The following is a 22,803-nucleotide window of genomic DNA, read 5'->3' on the forward strand; positions in this document are numbered from 1 at the left end:
TTTGTCTACAGGGTGAGCAATACCTCTTACACCAGCCTCCCTGAAAAAATTTACCCAAAAGCAACTTATTCAACAGCCACTCAAATAGTTTTTGCACAATAGCTTTTTTTTCTTTGTTTTGTAGGGTTGAAATATCTTCTAACAGTACTCAGTTGAAGCCATTTAAGTTACAGAGATGAACGGTATGGGGGAAACTGGCAAGCTATTAGGAAACCCTCCTTGCCCTGGAGCTGCTGCCTCCCTTCTGGGCCAGCAGCCCTGACCTCTGGAAAGGTAAGGAGGCAACTGTGCCGATGCCTCTGTCAGCCCTGCCAGGCTGCTTTGCATGCACAGCGCTTGTAAAACCCAGGAGAGCTCAGCAGCTTTTACATGCCAGCCCACAGGCAGTCCCAGTGCTGAATGCTACCAAAAAACCCCCCAAAAAACACCAACACCAACCCCCCCAAAACAAAACAAACAACAACAAAAAAATCGAAGGGAAAAAATCGAAGGGAAAAAAAAAGGAAAAAAATCCACTCCAAAAATCTGCTGGTTCAGAAACTTTGGCACTTCTGGTGCCTTGGTTTCCCTTCTCTAAAATGGCGACTCCACTCCTGATTTGCCTACCAAGCAAAGGTGTTTGCTGATTAGGGAAGTTATGTTTGTGCAGCACTTTGAAGATTTAAAGTACTACCTTAATCCTATATGTTGTTCTTGGTAGAAGCCAATTTTTAACTAAGAGGAGAAAAAAAGAAAGAAAAGCTGATTTAAATAGTGACCCTCTCCTACTTCAAGATGTTCGCTCATCTCCAACATCAGCTATTCTTATCTGTAAATGTTTTTTTAACCCTTCCTTCTCACAGTTCTCAGAAACCACAAGTCTCATTCAGCTTTTATTTGAAAAATGGCTTCTTTCCAGGCTGTGGCTGTTTCTTGTAAAGTTAATTCCTTTGGTAATACTGCTGGAGGCACATTGGTATGTTTGGTCTGTGTATGTATACATATATATTTTCCCCCTTTTCACACGGTGTTGTTTTTATATATGTGTAGTGAAAGATACCTAATCCAGGATTATGATTCTTTTTATTCCTTTCTCATGAAAGTAGGTGGGGCTTTTTTTTGGTGCAAGTTGCATTGATGAAAATTATGTTTAATTATGCTTTTTCCTCTCCACATAGAAAAAAAATCTCCTTAAAAACAACAAAAAAGTTTCTTGCACCTAATTTCTCTCCTCTGAGTTTTCCTTCAAAAACAGCTAAAACCTTAAAATGAATTTTCTGAAGAGGAAAAATTTATGCTGCCAGCAAAACTAGAAATTGCTTGTACAAAACAGCAGAGGGATCTTTTGCCCCAGTGGGGGACACAAGCCCTCCCCATCCTATGCCCTAATGCCTCATGATTTTTCACTTGCAGATCCCAGGAGCAGTGTAGGACCCCTGTAGTGAGCTCTAACTCATCTGCAGTTACAGTGAGAGGGAATCACAAACACTGCAACCAAGAAGGTAAATCCTGGTGGGGAGAGGAGGCCGTTCACACCAGCCGGTGCCTGCTTTCTCCCAGCAGGGCAGGCACGCTGGGTGCCCCACACTGACTGTGCTGCCTGAAGATCAGGGCACACACTCAAAGCAGGAGGCCCAAATTTTCAGTTCCCAGTGCTGACAAAAACTAGCTCATACAGTGAGTAAATAACTTCCCTTCTCATCCTTCCTGGGCAGTAAGTTGCACAGGGTACAGACTGTCCCTTACAGCGTGGTCCTGTACCACAGCTCAGCTCTGTCAGCTCTGGCACTGGTCTAACACAGCAGAGCAGAACTCCTGCTCACACAGAGAGGCTACACTGCCTTAGTAGGACTTACAAAACAACCTGGGACACAAAGGGAGAAAAATGCAAGACAGCTTACATCACAAGGCATTTTCTAGAAACTGCTCCACTGGTCTGTATAGCTGCTTGTAAGGAGTAGAAGATAACTGGTCATAAAAACAAAATATATATGACAAAGACATTATGGGGAAAAAACACAATTACATTCTAATGGGAACCTAATGCACTGAGATCTCATTTTACTCAAGCATAAAAACCCAAACAGAAGCCAGCAGTCCCCTCCTGACTCGTTCTCACAGGTGAACTGGTTCTTCCCAGCTTTGTGAGCTTGAAAACACCTCCCTGCCGTGAGAAAGGCACCTCCTTCAAAGACAATAAGCCTGGCTCCTCTCTTTCCAGGCAGATGACCTAGGACAAGTTACTTATGCCTGAACAGCCTTGGTGTTAGGCCTTGTAATGTCACACAGAGGGAAACACACCTCAGAAGCTCCTCAAGCAAGAAAACACAATTGCCACCTCTCCCTGAACAAGAGCAACGGTGGGAAGTGACACCCACCCCTGCCTCCCCCCACCTGCCCTGTGCCAAGAGCCCACGCATGCTGGAAGCAGCCTCTTGAGGCAGGCACAGCTGCTGAGGGCTTAAGGAAGCCAAATCTGAGCCACTTTCACCTGGGACAAACAGCCAAGCACAGCAGCACTGCTGATCCCCCATGAAGGCTCACAGCACTGCATCAGCCTGCAGCGCCTGCATCCCAAACTGCACCCCCATCTCCTCCCTCCACTGCCCTCTCCTTCCAGATTGCTTCTCCCCCTTGGGATTACAGCATCTTCTTCCCTCCTCTCTGCCTTAACAAGTGGGGGCTAGCACCAGTGAAATAAACTTTGCAGGGCGTCCTGGAGGTGACCAATCTGTCTGCTTGTGGCAGGCTGCAAACCCCCTGTACAATGAGTCTCTCACAGGGACCCTTCTCAGCTGCCCAAACAGGCCAAGCCCACAGCACTGCTGCTGAGGAGCCTGTGAGGATAAGAAACCCAAAATCCTGTACCAAGGCCATGTTCAATCCTCCTCTCCTTTAAATACAGCATTAAAGGGCGAAAGTAGAAAGCTCCAATTACACTGACCAACACACCACCAAGGAATCACAAAGCTAAGATTTCACAGCAACACTCAGCACAGTGGACTCACTGAGAGAGTCACCAGCCTTTAAAAAAGTTTTCACTTATGCTACTGAGGGATAATCAGCAGCCAGGACCGACTGGCCATGACCAGAGTTACAGAAACAATGCACTATTTGAACGGATTATTTAAGAGAACACTGAACACGTAATTAGGAACGGCTGAGTCAAGGCAATGTACACATCTAATTGCCCTCTCACTGCTTCACTCTGCTAATGCACAGTCCTCTAATTCATTTTATAGAGACTGGCAAAAAATGTCCCAAATTCACTATGTGGATCAGAATACAGAATGTTTTTAAAATAAAAATGGAATTAATCAATCTGAAATAGAAATACTGAGGTCGCCCAGCCAAGGAATCTGTTCTCTCAACCACAAAAACCTGTTATTGCTTGTGTGGACTAATTTAAGTGCATTCTTTTCAGCTTCCTTAAAATGCAGCTTTTCCAAATTCACTAACCCCAGCCAGCACAATCCACTTAGTTGCTTTCATGCACGTTGCACACACTATTATCAAGCTTTGCTAGCATAGATAGTCTGAAATCTGAGCATTTCTGATGGCTGTAGGTACAGCTGAGTTTATTGAGAACAGGAAAACCAGTGAGCCTGCCTGGAACATGGATTGCAGCTTTGGAGAGCTTTTTGTTCCATAACAAACCCTGCAAGGACCAACCCAGCTCAGCTCCAACCTACTGCAGGGCATGAGAATAAAATGCTAAACTCAAGTATTGCCAACACCTGAATTATGCAAGTCTCACAGGGCTTGGTGCCTTCCTTCAGCAGAATCAAAAATTTGCAAATAAATTTCAGTTTTCATTTAAAAACTTAAAGCAATTTTTGCCTTCTTGTGACTATCAAGAAAAGCTTTAAAATATTTAGCAGATGCACCCTAAAGGCTCAGAAACCTGGGAGAGAATAAGAAGAACCTGTTTGGCTTTTAAAAAAAAGTCTCATGACTTATAAGGTGGTATCTTGCTTTTGGGGATGGGCGGATCAGATTCATTTTTTGATAGCTTGCATTTGGCAGTAATGTCAACTTTTACTTACCTTGACATACAATTTTAATTTTTACTTTCCTACTGCAATCATGCTTTCCCCCATTTAACAGGTTCTGCTAGTGGCAGGTGATTGCCAAATATTTTTTAGGGGGAAAAGGGAGTGCAGTTGTTTATTTATTTATTTGAGCTCCGAGTGGGTGGGGAAGGTCGGCAAGCAACTTCCACAAAGGAAAAAAATCTGCGGTGGCACACTTTTGAAATACCTTGTTTTCTTCTGCTGCAGAAACAGGAGGAGATGCTGCAGTGCATGGGCATATGGGAATTCTCCCACAATAAATGAGACACTGTTCTGCTTAAGTTATTACTTCACCCATTCAGAGGGCTTCTCCCTCAACCTCAACAACCTACTCTCTGCGCCATCATTACAAACAATAACTGCTTGTTCCTTTGCAGCATGGTCTTCAAGAAGGTTTTATTGTATGAAGGTGCATATGAGAAACTTTGTTCAATTTAGACCATAAAGGCTTTTGTTTTCAAACACTTCAGCAGAGTTTCAATTGCTAAAGACTTTCCTTCTGAAAAGGCTGATTAACCTGCTTATATTCTTACTCGCGTTCTGAGGTCATTAATTAAAAAAAATAATCAAGGATGCTTATAAAGTCCTCTGCAATCCAATCTCAATTTGTCATCATTAATTAGATCAACATTGCATACAAATGAGACCTAACTTGATTAGACAGCACGTTTTACTGGAATTCCTACTTAAGGTCACGAAAGACTTCAGAGAGAAAATTTGCAATATTTTCAAAGTGAACTGCTCATACATATGGAATCACCCTGTCACCTAGCATCAGCTAGTGTCTCTCTTTGTAATTTTGGCTTTTTTTTCTTACCCCCCCCCTTTTAATTAGGAGCCCATCACAACTCTGAGCAGAGTTGTCACACTCATCTCCCTCCCAGCCTATATTACACAAATACTGCTGATTTTGCCAACATTTTCTTAGGACAATAAACCTCCCCTCTGCAGAATTTGGAGGAGAAAAAAACAATAACAAAAAGTTTTAAAGAAAAAAAATGGTTCCAGGTCTGTTTTCAGAAACATAGCATTTAAGCAACCAGCAAGTACACTCTCCACTATCCCCCACCTCCAACAGAAGTAACCTTGGGATCTAAATGTGCAAAGTGGCTTACAAACCTGAAGCACTTGCACAGGTCTCCTATCACTCCATGAAAGCAGCTCTTGCTCTTTGGAGAAATAACCCATTCCTCATGTCCAGCTCACTGCCTTCCCTCCCATGACCTGATCTGACATGACTCAGCCCAGAAGCTCGGAGGAGCTCTGGTGGAGCTTTTCTATCAGCCAGGACAGCAGACCCTCTGCCAGGCACCCCCAACCCCTTCCCAGAAGGACAAGGTGGGTCAGAATAGCTCATCCCCTCCATAAAGGGGGAAAGTGCAATCCAATGGACTTATCTACTTAATATTGTTATCTGGGGAACTGCAAAAGGGAAAACGGGGAAAAAACCAGAAAACTAAACCAAACAAACTAAGAAACAAGGCTTTCAAGTTTTGGACTCTTAATAAGGGTGGGGCCATCAAGTAATTAAACTTTTAATAGGTCACTGCAGTGGAAGAAACTCTTCCAGTTGGGTAAGTTCCTAATCCATCATTAAAAAAGACGACAGGCATTAATCAAAGTGTATGAAGTCACATGGAGGGGGGAGCAACTCCAAGAACTTGCTCTTGCTGAGAGGATGGGGCAATCACTCCTCCTTTCATCAACATTTCATGCGTGTTTCCACACTTCTCAGGACGACAGTGGGAAGGAGAGCCTTCACGTCCTTCCCCACCCACCCCACTGATAAAGCTGTCGAACACAGATTACCAACTGCTCAAGAGCTCATGTGAAACGAGTTGGTGGATTAATTAGCAAAGGGCAGAGCTCCGAAGATGGATAGGTGCTCTGCTTTGCAAGGCATATTGATTGAAGGTCCCCAGCCAGCCCCACACACAGCACGCTGCCAGCTCCTGCATGAGCAGCTAAATCTGGGTCACTTGGCTCAGTGCAGGGACACCAGGACCACACTCCCTCCTCCCTAATCAGACAGCTGTTTAAGGGCCCATTCCTTTATAGAACACATGGACTTACACCTGAACACAGTGCAACATGCATGGGGAATACACCTTCATCTGCTGGTCCACATAAGGGCAATGATAAAGGAGGGAAGGCTAAATAGGCCTTTCCCCAGGCTGCACATATCTGATGACTGCAGTCACTAAACAATAATTTTATTTCATATTCAAAGTCAGCATGTAATCTGAGCTTTGACCACTACCTAGATACACAATAAAATTCAGCCCTCACTTCCACCCCAAAAAGCCACTATCACTGAGGTGAAACATCTCATTTAAGCTTGCTAGTACCTCTCTTGCCTTCATCTCTGCTGGAACAACCTACTACATACGTTCAAACCTCATTTCAAAAGACTGCTTTCGGAGTTGAAAGGACAGCATCAAACACTTTGGCTCCTTGCAGCTGTGTTAGATAATTCTTTGTACCATTCGTATCAAAAGAGAACGTCTTTTCAAATCTCCTTCAAAGGACCCTCTCCAGAACAGCTAGCAAAAATCCAAGCCAGCATTTTCTTGCCCTGAGAAATGCAAAGCAGAACTGACCAACAGCTTCCTTACCTAAAGGGAATTGAAAATAAATATTGTGTGCAGTGTAATAAGAGAAACAAGGACATGAAAACAAGGGCAAACTACAGCAGAGCATCACTCCCCAGGCTGATGAGTAAAAAAGGCAATTTCAACCTCACTTAAAAATACCTCACCCTTTTATGCATAAACAAATTAAAAATTTGGTTGTGACTGGACTAACATTTTAACCTCTTTTAACAAGATTTTCTGAATAAAGTTTAAATGTCAGTTCTAGAAAAATTTTACCAGAAATGGCTTTTAAAATATAAAGGACGTACCTTATAGCGATCTGTGGTAATATGGCATCTTTTTCCAGACTAGAGCACAAAGGCTGTGCTGCTTTGCTGGCAGCAGTAGCTGGGAGCTTGTTTTTTAGTTGCATTTGCAGCTAGATTGTATCTGAGATCAAAGCAGTTCCTCAGATTAAAAAGAAAAATAAAAACCCCACACTATTTTAATGCTCTTAGATTTTTGTAAAAAGCCTATCTTTTTGCTCAAAAAAAATAGTCCTTGCTTTTATTTGGGTAGCATGGGGCAGGATATTGTTCACTACACCCACTCCAAGTGCCTGCAGGAGAGGAAGGCAAATATTGAACATCTTTAAGATAGCAATAATCTCCATTGTAAGTATATCTACTCTAGAGCCCCAAACCACAACAGCTGGACTTACACTCCAGCAGTACTGTGTCCTGAGCCATGAACTCTCTAGAGCTTGAACAATCAAGCCAGCACCACCAAAGACCAAGAGCTGGGCTTCAGGTTTCAAGCTTCTGCAGTTTTTTGGTAAGAAAAGTAGCTTTCTGACAGCAAAGTGTTAAATAAAAAAACCAAAACCAAACCATCAAACCAACAACCCCATCCCCTTCAATAAAACCCCAAAGAACACACAAGGCTGGTGACCCGAGCTGGTGACACACTGGGGTTCCCACACCAGCTGCAAGAGAAGGACACAAAACGACAGCCTCACACTCCATGGGTCTGAGCAAGGAGCACCACCTCCACCCTGCTGGCATGGTCCTGCAGGCCAAACCTCACACAAACCCACGGATGGTGAAGAAAGCCAAGGGACACACAGAGGCAATGCTAATGCCACCTCAGGATTTGCTCCTGCTAGGCCCAAAAAGAGAGCCACTCATTCGTCATGCATGGTCTCTACGTGACTGGTTTTGTGCGAGGCATTTTAGTCTCCTGGGATTTAGTGATATTACTGAGGGTTAAATTCCCACCACACCCTCTCAGAGCAACCAAGATAAATGTCTCCCTTCTGTGTGACACATCACGCTCTGCAGAGGACTCGGGTCACTTTGCTCTTGCACAACCTGGGTATGTACTGCACGAATAAAGGCACTACGGGCAGGGGGGCCACGGCCAGCGAATGCTGTGTCCTTACCGTCCACGTTGCTGACTTTGCTGTGCTGGACTGCTGAAATGATACATCGAAGCTGTGAGGTCCTGGGTAGTCTGTGTTGGAGGGGATGGCTGGGGAGGGAGAGAGGGCGTCAAAAGTGGAGCTGGGCTGGGCGTAGGGCGAGGGGGCCGTGACGCTGTTCTGCGCGTGCTCCGTGTTGTAAGGGCTGGTGGAGGAAGAGCCATTCTGGATCTGCTGGTCCATGCTGTTCAGGAGCCCCAGGTTCGTGTACTGCGGCTGCAGGCAAAGAGAGGATGCACAGGAGAGTTAGAGGAGCTGCATCAGCACAGGCATGGCACAGCCTCCACCATGGAGGATGCACAGCATCGTCTCAGCACCACTGTTCGTGTCACACCAGGAGGGAGATTTGCAAAGGATATCCCCCTCTTTACACTGGTGACTGAAACAGAGAGGAGTACAGCTTCTCACAGTCACACAGCAGGGCTGGGGAAAGAGCCTGTGCACAACCAGGAGCTGATCTGCAGGCAGAAAGCCATCACAGGGAGACAGGCTCACTATGTCTAGCAACACACAGTCAGACCTCTCCAGAGGCACTGCTGTAACCTGATAAAAGTCAGCAGGTTCACTACAGTCCAACCGGCTTTAACTTGCACAAGGCTACACCATCTTCAACAGCCTGATGCTCTACACAAAGGCTGTGGATCTGATCCCACGACACAGGATGACATTAGGACCTCTAACTCAGGTAGTAACTGTGCTGAAATGTGGAAACTGGAAAAATGGTTAGGTGCCACCAGCCTACCTGCACCATGTACCCAACTCCCAGTGACCAATACAGATGGTGGTAGAGAATTAAAGTTCTCATAGAATGGAAACAGCATGGAAGGCTTCTTCTCACGCTTAAGGACTCTATCAGTTGTACAGTTAAGTGTTAACTAGCAGTAGTTAAGTGCTACATAGCGCTTAAGTAGCCTTCAAGTACAAACAATGTATGAAACAATTGGAAGACATCAAAACCAAAAACCTTTGGGAATAGAGTACAGGAAGGGCAAAGGTTAGATTAAGGAGAGGTTAACAGAAAAACAAATCTAATACCCTAAATTCAATGTTTAGCTGTGGTCCCCCAGCTCAAAGAGATGAGGGGGGAATACAGTTTAGAGGAAAGTGACAAGAATAAACAAATCCTTTTAATGCCATCCTGTAATGCAGCAGTAGATGACAACATTTCACCTAGAAAAAAGACTTTGAGGAGAAAGGTGAAACTCAGTATGATAGAATGGGATAAATTCCTAGACAACAGAGAAAAAGAGCAAATACAAAATTAATTTTCATGTTCTGTTAAAAAAAGGAGTTGGGGAATAAGCAAACATCTTGAGCAGAATTTTGGCTTAAACACAGTTATTCTTCACAACACCCACAAATAAAAATGGATTTTTTTTTTTAATGCCACAGAATGTCACAATACTAAAAGCCTAAGTTCAAAAAGGCAGGAGACAAGTTCTGCTTGAGAAGAGTCCATCAAGACAAGTGCATGTGATTTTAAAATTCTGAACTACCAACACTTGGAAGCTCGGAAAGTATTCTGGAGAAAGTTACACAACTGCCACACGTTTTTTAATCCTCCAAAGGAGATGGCACTGGCCAGAGTGACAGGGCACCAGGCAACTGGGATTCAGACAGGTACACAGGTTCACAGCCTCACCTTGTATGTGTCCAAAGAGCACTAACTGTGCCCATCTCAGGGCAAGCAGCATCCCAAAGGTTCGTGGTGCCCATTCCCAGCAGCTCTGGGCTCAGCCAAGAATATGCAGCAACAAAGGGACCTGGTTCTGCTGTTAGCTGCTGACACAGCAGAAGGGACTCAGGCTCTTTCTCTCCTCCAACACTCCAAGCAGCTCATGTCCCTCAACATCCTATAGCTCCAGTCCCACCCAGAATGATACAGCTCACCTACCTGCCAGTATTTCAGCTAGTCTGCTCACAACTTCCCTCATCTTTCCAACAATTATCCCTCTTCTTATCAGTCACAAAGCAAAGACTCCCTGAGTCTGAGCACCAACCACAAGATCCATAACAAAAAGCTTTCTCAATACTGGAAAACCCAGCAGCCCTACTGAAGTTTTGAGTAGCACATCACTCCTCCAAAGATGTGAAAGGGAAGGGCACAACCTATCTGCTGAGCTCTCGTGGGAATTTTTGATAAGACATTTAACACCCAACTTTACCAGTCATTTCAGCCACACAGGAAAACAGGATGATCCCTTTGCAAGGATGAAGCGTCTTCCATGTGCCCAAAGATTTCACACTCTCACCTGTACTTCCAGAATGGAAGCACAGAAATTTAAACCACCCACTGCAGTTCTTCCTTAGCTTTCTGTTTCACTAGAAGAAGCAAATATTTTCTGGGGGTGTTATTAAACACTCAAGGTGAGGCATGTGGGACCTTCCAGAGATGGATCAGCTTGCTACTAGGAGCTGTGCTGTGAAGGTCTGGGCAGGGGGGAACAGCAAAGAAAACTTCATTTTGGAAGCTAGAATAGGCTGCAGAGAGAAGGGAGAGGTGGTTTTCCCTCCCTCGCTCTGTCAGTGACTTGCTGTGTCCTTGGGCAAGGCACCTCTCCTCCCCCTCCACCCTCACCCTACTGCAGGCAGCAAGGTCTGCAGGGCAGGGATTGCTCCTCACCATGTAAAAAGCCCTGCACTTAATGGGCCTCCTTTGTCTCAGGCCTGCAGGCAGCAGAGTAATAAAAGCAATTACATATTGAGTCCTAATCCTGGGTGAACCAGTGACTCAGGTTAGTCATTTGGCCTCCTTGCCTCAGTTTCCCCCTCTGCAGCAGTGTGGATGTTATTAGCACCCAGCACCGCTGTTAGACGGGAGAGCTTGCATTTAACTGGACTCAAAGCTAAATAGTTGATGGGGGAGAGAGAGATCCAGACTGGTTGTTCTTCTCCAGAAGGAGATTGCAGCTTTGGCACCACAGATGACAGTTATGTCTCATCTCCTGCAGGCTATTCACTCATCCAGGACCTATTTAACGGACCTTTGGTACACGTCTTCCCTTGAGGCTAATTCCATACGGAAACAGCCAGAATTCTGACACACTGTACCAGGAAGAGTCTTTTACCTGCTCAATAATTTTGCATTTCATCAAAAAACAGCCCTCCTGCCCCAGAATACCCTAGAGAGAACCTGAAGACGTCTCAAAAGTGTAGAAGCATCACTCAATTGTTTCATTCCTCATGGAGATTATAATCAGACACACTCCCCAACCAGCAAATGATGAGAAGACAGCTGTGATGAAAACAGTCTCCTACACCAGCTCAGACATACAGACAGCAGAACAATAGTGTTTCAGCCTTCACTTAAAAACTATTTCTCTAATCCCAGGCCACTTAAGCTAATGTGGAAAGATGGCCAAACGAGCGGTCAGTGTTAACAAGACAGCACAGCCTGGAAATGCTGAAGGTGCTGCCTGGGATCCAATGAAACCAAAATAATAAAATAAGTGCCCCATTAAAATGCAAGATATCCTTAAGATATTCCAAGATCCTTTTCATTCCTTTCAGTCCAGGGACCATCTGTCTAAATGTTATCAGCAGAGCAGCCATTCCACTGCATTTATACACTCGCATGCCACAGCCGAATGCCGTGTCCCCATTTGCTCTTTAAATAACTATTAATCTCCTTGCACTTATCCTCATGCTGACACAAGCAGCTGTTGGACTCCCCTTATGCCGATCCGAGTCCCGCCAGCCTTCCCTGTCCCCTGTGTCCCCTCCCGGGGCAGGTGCTCCATCCCGGTGACAAAGCCACCAGGTTCGCACACAGCAGCGCCAAGCCCGCTCTCGCTGCCGTGCCCCGAGGCAGGCGCAGAGTTGTTTGCGCTCAAGGGGTCAACACCTGAACTGCCTGCAAGGTTTTGGAGGAATCTGATAAGGCTTCGGGAGGCACACGCCTTCTGACAACAGGACAATTAGAGGGGCAGCAGGCCCGGGGAAGGCACACGCAGGAATTCACCCAGCAGCGCTGGGGATGGGGAGAACAAAGAGAGGCTGCAGGCTGCCTGCAAGGTGCTGCCCCTGCGGAGGGGGCTGCGGGCGGGGGTCTGCACACACACCGCCTCCTTCCACCGCTCACAGAGAGGAACACAGCAGCGTTTAATCCAGAAATTCATTCTTGAAAGGTTGCGAGCCCAGAATTTAACACGTGCCCGTATTCTGCTGTGGGGTCGTTTTCAAGGACTGAAATGTAGCCCGACCACTGATTCCTGATAGAAAGCTATTTGGTGGAAAGAAATGAACTGCATATAAAGCTGAAAGAACAGATTATCTAATTTTCAGTGCCTTTGTTTGCTATTTTGTTCCCTCCACCAAGTTTCCAAAACTATTAATATCACCGAACCATTACAAAAACCTTCAGCCAAGTCTAACTGCAAATAATTAGAGAGCTACAATTACATCTTAGGCTACGTATTTCAGAACATCTTTCAATAACGCATCTTGAACTATCAGTTTCTCCTCCTGTATCCCATCAGCTTCACTTTCAGGTTCTCACGCTAACTCACGCTTGTGGATTAGGAGAAACGCGGTTCTACTGGAGGGGTTGCTGAATTAAACCCAGGCTGAAAACTGAGGATGCTTTCGGCGCGGTTCTGCAGCCGGGAGGGTGGATCTCCCCGGGGCCAGCAGAGCCTGCAGCCAGCGGCCCCGGGGCCCTTGCCACCAGAGGGCAATGCAAATACTACGGCAGAGCCGGGGAGATGCCCCAGCCCACCCAAAGCGAGCCCTTCGCACCCTGCCTCGCTGCAAGAGCCCACCCGGGCTCCCCGGCTTACAGCCCGCTGTGTTAATGGGCAAGGCTATGAGAAAGAGCCGCAAAAAGACCCCCCGCTGGAAAGGAAGTAACTAATGCAAGTCATGAAAAGCTCTGAAGGGGACTTCCACACCAAAAATCCCCTAAAATATGCAGCTCCAGCTATTAACTACACAGTTAGCAGCATTTCAGGGAGTTTTGAGAGTTTCTCCACTTGAGAAAATAGACAAAAAGTTACTATCGTCAGGTGTAGAACACCTAGATGCCTCCACCCCTATCAAAACCCTTCTCCCTAATACCAAAAGAACAAGCATTACCATACACACCTACTGACTGCATTTTAATTTTCACCACTGGATCTTTGCAGCTCAGGAGCAGCGTTCAACTACTTAAAAGCCTTGCAAAACACCTGGTGCTTATTCTCCAAAGATATGAGATGATGAAACTAATAAACTACCATGGTTATTAGCAACAAGATTTGCACAGCTTTGGAAATTCTGTGCTTTGTCCTTAACTGCACCACAATGATGAACTAGAGCTAACTCTTGTAGGACTAGTAAGGAACTTACAGCAATATTTCAGTGCTGGCCCAGGGAAATATTCAGATTCCTGTTGGAGAACAGCTATTTTAAAAGCAGCAGGATAAATACTTCCTATCAAATCAGATGACCTCTCAAATATATCCAAAAATATTTAAATCCACCTAAGTTTTTGAACTGTCGTAGCAAAAAATTTTAGTAGGTGGAAATAAGTCCCTTAAGCTCAACAGAAGGGTTTCTATCACAATTATTAACCAAGACACTGCTGACTGCCAGTTGCTCAGATGGCAGCTGATACAATACCCCATGTCAGCGCTCTGCCTGTGCCACAACAGAGCAGTGCCAAAAAACAAAAGGCTCCACCCATGGCCCTCAGCTAAGATCAGGGCTGAAGCAGAGATAGCTCAGCTCACTCATCGCAATGAAAGCTGTGATTTGGTTTGCCTCTCTAGTCTGTTTTCTCATATAAAAAAACCTCAAACAAACAAACAAACTCAGCTTCAAAACAAATCAAACAAAAAAAAAAAAAAAAAAAAAAAAAAAAAGGGGGGGAGAAAGGCTGAAAATTTTTTTTATGAGGAACAAACTCAGTCTGGACACTGCTCTGGTCCCCCCCAAGCGATGAAGATGTGCAAAACTCATTTCTACACTAGCTTGGCCACACTCTGTCCAGCTCCTGTTCTAAAATGGAAACAAATCCCGAGGGTCTACTTTGTAGAGGCTTTTCCACAGAGTAAAAGTGCAGCTGAATACACCAAGCACTTGGAAACCCTCAGATAAAATGATAATGTGCACTGTATATTCAATGTGAAAAGCAAGAGAACACGTAACTTTGGTTGAACCAAAGATATGAACAGTTACCAAGATTGATTTGTTCCAGTGTAGTGCCTGGAAGCCTATCTGATTTGAGTAATCCTACTGTTGGGTCATCGCTTTTTCCAGGAAGAGAGGAGGCTATTTCCCATCCCAGTGGTATAACAGGTTCCCAGTGCAATGGAGAGCCTTAGATTAAAGCAGCCCTGGAGTCAATCACTCCCATCCTGGATATCAGACCTGCTGCAGCACAACCAGCCTCTCCTAGCTCAATCCCACCTGTAAGCAGGGAGCACAAATATTTTTACACGTTTTCTCCTGTACTGTTGAGAAGGGAATCTATTTGAGATCTACAGGGCTGTACAATGTCTACAGCCACTGGAATTTTAAGAAACTACGTTCAAGAGTAATAAAAAAAAAAAATTCCAAAAAGAACAAAAACCAAAACCCCTTGAGTGACACACACAACCCTCCTGCACAGGTGTTTCATGTTAAGTAGTTAGATAACCCCAGGAGTTGCCTGGACAGCTTCCAACACCACATAAATACATAAGGAAAACCTAAGGAGACACTCCATTTCAATCAGCTGGGGAGGAGAAAAAACCAAACCAAACCCAACCCCCACAACTACTCTATTCCCCTCAAAAACCCCACCATTAAATGACCAGCTCCAATCATACCACTATGTTTCAGGCTTAAAAACTTGACTGCTCTGCCCACTTTAGCAGAGCATCCTTTCCATCCCAGCCATCCCAAACAGCCCTACGGCCCATCTGGAGAACAGCACACCTCAGAAGCTGAACAGCAGAAATCAGTGCACAGCAGTAATTTGCAAACACACACAGAATCACATGGGAAAACCAATCTGGCTTGTATACTGGAGGAGGCAGAAGAGTGTGTGCCATTTTCACTGGGATGAGCCACTCCAGCAGGCACGCAGTGCCACATCTGCACCCTTTGGGTTCACAGAAGCAGCACAGCTTTAAGAGCCATACCCTGTAAGGCTGCAGGTCACCTTTCACTGAGCCACAGCACTGCTGAACGCAGCAGAACTTCATGTTCAAGTTAAAGTTCACATATGCAAGTATTTGTGGGCTCGGAGAATGAGACAAATTAATAAGAATCAATGTGAGGGTGAGTTTCTGTCCACCCACAAGGGCTGTAAGCTTTGGAGTCATCTTGTTCCCTCCAGCTGTAGTAGTTTTCTGTTTTAGCAAAACTTTGAGTTTTGCCTTTTGGTTCATTCATTTAACTCAGCAAGAAGTGTTTTTAAGCCAGGAGCAGGGTCTCTCTTAAAACAAGCACAGCCCAAAGCAGGAATGCCTGTAATTCCTGACTCCTACCACCTGCCACAGGTTCACGTAAAAGACCTTGTCTAATTCGAGGATTATCAGAATGACAGTGCATCCCACTTCACAGAAATATTAAGGCTGAACACTCCGCACTGTGTAAGTACTTCTAAATATTTTTCAGTGCATACAAAAATATCCCTGACTTCCTCAAAGCCTTAAAAAAAAAAAAAAGCTAAATTGGGCTCTTGAAAAAAGTTCTACTTGCATAGAAAGCAACAGGTTTCTGAAAGTCAGACCCCATTTTAGGGTTTTTAGACTATAAGGCTTTCATAAAACCAAAAAAAATCCCTTTCATAAACATAAACCACTTTCATTAGAGCATCTCAGCTATGCTCAGTTATTTTGAAAATTCCGACAGTTTAAAACAGGAAAGTCCAAGACCCACCCCCACTGCACACAGTCATTTCTTGACCCTGAGCTTGTGCTCAGCAATTTATCTGACATGTAATTTGAAAACACATAAACAAAAAAGAGAGGGAGGCAGTAAAAAAAAAAAGGAAATCATACAGTATCATCTCTATGAAACGCATGAAATCACAAGACATTAGAACTCCGTGATCTTAAAGAAATTGATTAATAACCCAAACACTCAGCTTCCTAAAACTGAAAGAGAGGCCAAGAGTTTCCTACGTTCTCCTGTTACCAGCTGGACAACACAATGTCAACAAAGATCTGAAGAGCCATAAAGCACAGACAAATAGGAAAAACACCCCCTCACGCTCCCAGGAGATGTAAACATAACTGAAGACAAAGACCTGCATCAGAAAAACCAGAAAAAGACTGCAAGATCTCGCCGTGGCTTTTTTTGCCTGATTTCAGTGGCTGAGAAGAACTGTAAGATCCCAGCTCGGCCAGCTGCCCAGAAACCCTCTGTACTGAGTTTGTACAACAATGCTGAAAAGCTGGATAAAAAAATAAAAATAGAACCATAAACATTAAGAGGAACTAACTAAAATACAAATGGGGAGGTGGGAAGGAGAAGCAGAGGCTGGAGAGGAAAGCTCCAGTAGTTGATTAAAGCTGCCTTGTTTCTTAAACTCTTTACTGGACAGTAACCATTGATGTTATCAGTCATTTCAGACATGCAGCATTTTATTGTGTTGAGAGGGCAGCTTAGGCTGGACAGGATATCTGTGTGTCATCCACAGTGAAAGGCTGCAGGCACAGCAACCACCAAAGCATGGCCAAAGGGCACAAGGACAGTGAATAACCAGGGGCAGAATAGAACCAGGAATTGAAATCAGCTCTCAAATTCATCATTATGCTCAATAAAATCCAAATGCATCATCTTTTAGACACGAAAGTAAAATACTCCAGCTAGGTAGCATTTTAGTCAGAACAAGAAATTCAGATGATCTGCAAGTTAAATCAGTCAAGCTTTTAAACACAGAAAAAAAAAAGGAAAATAAAAGAAAAAAAAAGCCACACACATAAACCCCCCACACCCACTCTTTGAAGCATGGTGCAACTATGGAATATAGGAATTCATAAGAAGAGTTATAGGAGGGCAAAGGGCAGATTCAAACAAGTTAGAGCAAGCACAGGAAAAGGTTACATGGCAGCATCAGAGTCCTTATAGATTAAAAGGAAGATCTACTGTATTTTCTAATGTATTTGGCCATTTCTTCTGTCCAAATCAAGCAAGAAAACTACTGGGTGGTGCTCCCAAGAGCCTGGATACCAAACAGCAGAATGAAAAGCTTACAAGACTGAGGGGAGGAGTCAAGAGGACTGGATGCCAAATCCTGATTAGATCCCAGCTGCAGAGAACAAAAGCAGGCAGGGCTTTGCCTTCCAACACTATTTTTTGTATGAAAGCAGCTCCTGGCCTGCACCAAGCTGGCATTGCCTGAGCCCAAGGATCTGCTGGGGTTCAGTACAGCCAGATACACACAGCCAGGAGACCCCCTACCCTCTCTGCCTCTGTAGTTCACATCAGAAACAGCTTCACATCACTACTGCAGCCCACTCAGAGGTGAGCAGGAGCTTTATATGGTGTTTTCCAAAGAAGCCAGGCTGGGCATGCATCCAAAAGCCGGTCTTTGAGAGAGGGGGGTGTGAGCACACAGACACAGAAGCAAAGGCACTGCTTCTTCCACAGTGACTTCACTCTATCAGCTTTACAAACATCAAGAATATTCTCCCCACTATGTAAATCACTTCACCACATATTCTGCACATGCAGGATTTCCAATGGGCTCTCTGGCACAGGGCCTCCAATGTCTAACAGCAAAACTAAACCCACTTTTCAGTTCTTCCCTCCATATGCAATACTACTGACTTCAGCAAACACCAGGACACTCAGTGCCATGATCACTGAAGCAAGGCACAGCTTCAGAGATTGACATTTGAGGTATTCAGCTGCACAGACCTTTCCCTGTGCAGACAGAAAGGTGTTCTTCCAGATTTTTGAGTAACAATATAACTACTAATTTCCACCTGATACCACATTAAACTCCCTAACCCTCCAACTTGAACATTCACAATTCCTTTCAGACACAAACACAGAACTGACCAAGGCTCATCTCAACAACTTTCCTGCTTTAGTGTCAAGTAGTAGTTTCCTGTTTCCAAATCACTGGTGACACCTAGCCAGTGCATGTTCTGGTTTCCTTTTAAGGAACTTCTTGCATACTTTCCTGCTGCTGAAAGAAGGTGGAGGGAGATTTACTCATCTATTCAGTTCTAGTCAGTCACCACCAGCACTCCTGAGGGAGCCAATTCTTCAACTAGGGGTGAAATGCAGAGTAAAATTGCAGCAGTGAGAAATCACAGTAGAGACTTACAGAGGCTACTGAGAATCTCAGAGGCATAAGTTAAATCTGCAGAATCCAAATATTACAGAGCACTCAGTCAGAACTAGATTTTTTTTGAGCCATCACTCTCCAAAAAACACTTTTGTGATTCCCAAAGACACTATGACATTACCTAAAAAAGCCAAAACAAACAAGCAAAATGATTAAATATACTCTTCAGTCATCTCCCATACAGCAGAGAGATCCAGCTGCTGACTCAACACTTCTGCTGGCATCCACCTATTCCTATTGTTCTGTTCCCCTTGGCTCCCGAGGCGCTGTGCTGCAGCCCTGTGCATCACCCCCTGACACAGCTGGACCACAGCTCTGCTCACAGGGGCTTCTGCCTCAGCAGCACAGCCAAAAAGCCCAGCACCTCCTCCCCTCTCCCCAAAGTTGGCAGGGTTCTTTGTATTTACTTCCTAGATGTGGATTAAAACTGAAAGATTCATATCTGCTGAGACACAATCCATCCCTTTCATTCCCAGACACTACCCCACCATAAAATATTTCCCCTTCCCTCCCTAAACTGGGCGTTTCCTCCCACTTTCTTGCCCTTGGTAAAAACATTCATCTTCTTGCCATCTTGAGGAAGTTGGACTCATCTCAAATTTCACCAAGTCCCCTCGTATACCACTTCCCAAAGTCCTTGGGGGGAAGTTTAATCCGGATCCAAACTCTGGAATCAATCCCAAGAGGCTGCTGGGCTCCAATCAGTGCATTAATTTTCAAGCATGCTCAGCCTTGCCGCTTGGGTCCACTTCCAAAGTGAGCAGATGACTGAGCACAAGCCCAGAAATACATCACACCTCAAGCCATCCACTCAAGATACTAACACACATCCTGGTTAAAACACTGCTCCTTTAGTTGTTCCACTAAGACCCCAGGTGAAACAGCAGTGGCAGGGAATTTGCAAAAATACAAGATATCACTGAGGGTTCTTGGATCAACTCCCAGTTGACTCAATCCTTGTACAAATTAAAAACCAAAACCCAACAGGCACACACACACACACAGAAAAAAAAAAAAAAAAAAAAGGCAACCATCAAAAAGCTCTCCTGAACATTTCCCATGTTTCTGTTGCTTGCTTGGGCATGGAGCTGTTAACAATGCTCAGTAATTTCAAATAAAATCACCAAATTTAGATTCAGGTTCCCAAAGAGGATCCAAGTTTACTTTCCCAATGCCAAGGGCCTAAGCCTTTCTTGTGTCTTATCTGAGACTTCCTGAACAATTGTTTCTTACTGGGTTTGCTCCTTATATTAGTAGCCTTACAGAAGTAAAGCTTAAATATCATCCTGCTCTTTGTTCCTTGCTCAAGCAGCTAAGCTAACCCTGGAAAGCCTCTCATAGGTTCCTTCAAAAGAGAGCCGAGGTTCTCGCCCAGGACCCAGCGTGTTTATAAGAAATACTGAAGAAACATAGGGGTGAACCTTTCCTGCCAGGAGCTCACAGCCAAATTGTCACTTGCAAAGCCTTGTATGTTCTGGGCTGCTATACAAAAGCTTTTTTGCCATGGTCTGGTCCTACTGAAAAGCACCTCCTTAATCCATCTGACAATTACAGCCTCTTCTCCCAGCACAGCGAAGTTCTGATGGGAAGCTCTGGGAGACTGAAGACTGGAAGATTTCTCAGAAATCATTTACTACTGCAACTGAAGAAGCCAAAAAAAACCAGGGAGATTTTTAAGAACAGCAAGTTTATTCACTGGAGAGACCCACCCACATGGCTGACCACAGCTGAGCTCCTGTGTCACTCTAAAGACCACGGCCTTGGAGAGCTGACAAGGGACTGCAAGGATCACAGCACTGAGACAGCAGAGAATCCAGAAAACACGTGCAAGGGAAAAAAAAGTTGAACCTTAACACCCTTGGAGAGAAATTATTTTCCTCTTAATTCTACTTGATACCAAAAGTGACTTAACACTAATCCAGGCCAAGTGGCACAAAGAGCTTTGAGCTCACTTCTCTGCTGGAGAGGATGGAGTGAGTGCTGCTGTTAGACTACAAGAAGCTCCTCTCCTTTCTGATGATTTATGCAACCTTGCTTTAAAGGAGTTGCATTCATTTTATTGCCTACTCCGCACATTCTCAAGAGGCGTTGGAGGCAGTGCCAGAAAAATAACAGGGTTTAACAATGTCTAGCACAAATCCATCGGTGCAAGAGCTCCTTTCTGAAGCGTTTCCAGATTTTTTTTTTCAGTGGGAACATTTTGTAAATAGAATTTAAAATTTGCCTTGAGCCAGGCAACACCCGCTTTTATTCAGTCCTTCACGATAATGAAATAAGTAGTTTCTCCACTAGTTATAACTAATGCCTTCCAGAGGAAAAAGTGCAAAGCAAATGGTTTACACCCTCTCACATCCCACATCCACAGCTTTCCTTTTGCAGGTGCCATGTCTTCTTCACAGAGCTACTGAAGCTTCTGTCTCACAGTAAACAGAGCTGAAACTGGAAATAAACCCTTCCACAAGGCATAACTTGACAAATGCAAACCAAAAGGTTGCCACCAGATGGGTTGAAACACAAGGCAGAAAAAGTTCCTTTCTGGTGTTTCTCCAGGGTGAAAAAAAGAAAGCAATTTCGCTCAACTTAAAGCCATTAGTTTGTTATTTAAAACAAACCAGGTAAAAAGAAAGAAAAATAGTTCCTGAGGGAGCTAGGTGATAGCATCACTAGGCTCAGTTGAAAGAAATCAGAGAAATCAGATGCTGGTGATACTGTTGAAGATTCAAACCATCAGACCAGTAAAAATAACTGGTCAAAACAGCAGCTCTAGTCCCCAAGGAAAAAAAAAATCCAAACTATGGATACATATAGATATATCCATATATATATGTGGATAATTTCATCCTGTCTCCACTGAGGTCAGTTTAGAGCGAACAAAGTGGAACAACAGTTGCAACCACTTCAAGATGTAAAACATCCTGATCACACTGCAATGGTAGCTCTTTTTCATCTCTCACACTGAAAAACTGTATTTTCATACAAGAAAACATATGATTTTTTTTTTTTTTGCCAAATGAAACAAGAAACTGAGAAGATCATCTGTCCCTGATTTCATACTGCTCACTACCCTTCCTTTTGACCATGGAAAATTGTAAAACAGAGCTGCAATTTCCAATCTGATGTCAAGTAATTACATGACTGCACAAACCTCAGAGCATGTACATAACTGAGCAGTACCAACACTTCACACACAGCCAGACTGTCCTGATTTCTGCACAAGGACTGCACAGTTAAAGCAGTGCAAGTGGCCCAATGTCATCAGGTTTCATTTTTGTGTCATAAAGCACCCATTTCATTCTTTCCACCCACATGCAGGTTACAATCACTTGTTTCTGGGCTACACCCATCGCCTCAGACTGCTGAGATCCCGTTCCTCCACCTAAACAAGAAGAGGATTTCTCCAGGCAAAACCCCCAATTCACTGCTCAACATGGAGGTCACATTACCTGTACTAACCACAAAAAAAATATTTTGGTGCCCTATGATAGACCAAAAGGCCATCTGTGGCATGACAGACCTGCTGCAGGGAGGGGTTGGATCTTTACTGGAAGCACACTCAGCTCCTGCCCTTCGCTGTGTTTCTCCCACAGCACGATCCCCTTGTTTCAGCCAGGAGGGAGATGGGCACACAGGAAGGGGCAGCTTCCCTCTACCCATCTCTCTGGTCTACTCAGCCCTCTGCACCAGCAAACCCAAACAGGGCAGCAGCATCCACTCAGTCTCTCCAAACAAAAGACCAACGCATTTCCGACCTTAGGCTTCTCTACCTCAGATTAAACCCTTGCAACTGGAATGCAGTTTGAAAACCTCTTGGAAAAAGAGAATCTGGTTACATAAGGCATCTACAATCTTGCAGAAGACCTTTGCAGCCCAAGGATAAGACACATGCCTCTCAAGCCTGCACAGATGTCATCACATGACAAAACTTTAATCCCCTAAGTGCAATTACAGCAAAATCGAAGTATGAATGCACAAGAAGTGTAGCTGGAATTGCAGGGATACCATCAAAGAACACAATCTCCAATGCATCTCCCTATTTCTTGCTCCTAATGACAAACTGTGCACAAACATGTGCAGTGTTGATACCATTTAAATAAAGAGAGGCCACTGGAAGGCATGGAACTCACATCTGAATCCTGCACAGCTCAGGGAGAGCTTTCCTTCCCTGGGGATTGGGAATTGTTTGCGTGCTCAGAGGCAGCAGAACTTCAAGATAGCATCAAAAATAGGAAAGCAGGAAAGAAGGTCAGGTTTAGCCAAAACCTTCCTCATTGAGAAAAAAAAAAATTGGGCTTTATAAAGCATCTACCCAAGTGTTTTCATCTTGGGGTAGGACAAGATGTGGGGTTCAGAGGGTACTGCACAGATAATCTTTTCTTCCTGGTACCTCCAGGTGGGCTGTCCTGCTGGGCAGTGACCAGGCAGCATCCCTCA

At 44.5% G+C, this 22,803-nt stretch overlaps 1 protein-coding gene across 2 annotated transcripts in view; it reads right to left on the reverse strand.

Moving 5' to 3' along the window:
• TP63 (tumor protein p63) overlaps positions 1–22,803 on the reverse strand; it is a 67,485-nt gene that overhangs the window by 40,917 nt on the left and 3,765 nt on the right. For both annotated transcript variants that reach the window (XM_063408628.1, XM_063408626.1), the window contains exon 2: positions 8,067–8,321. In XM_063408628.1, coding sequence (XP_063264698.1) covers positions 8,067–8,321 — 255 coding nt within the window. The remainder of the gene's footprint in view (positions 1–8,066; positions 8,322–22,803) is intronic.

The sequence above is a fragment of the Prinia subflava genome, chromosome 11, assembly GCF_021018805.1.
Source record: "Prinia subflava isolate CZ2003 ecotype Zambia chromosome 11, Cam_Psub_1.2, whole genome shotgun sequence".
Taxonomy (NCBI): Eukaryota; Metazoa; Chordata; class Aves; order Passeriformes; family Cisticolidae; genus Prinia; species Prinia subflava.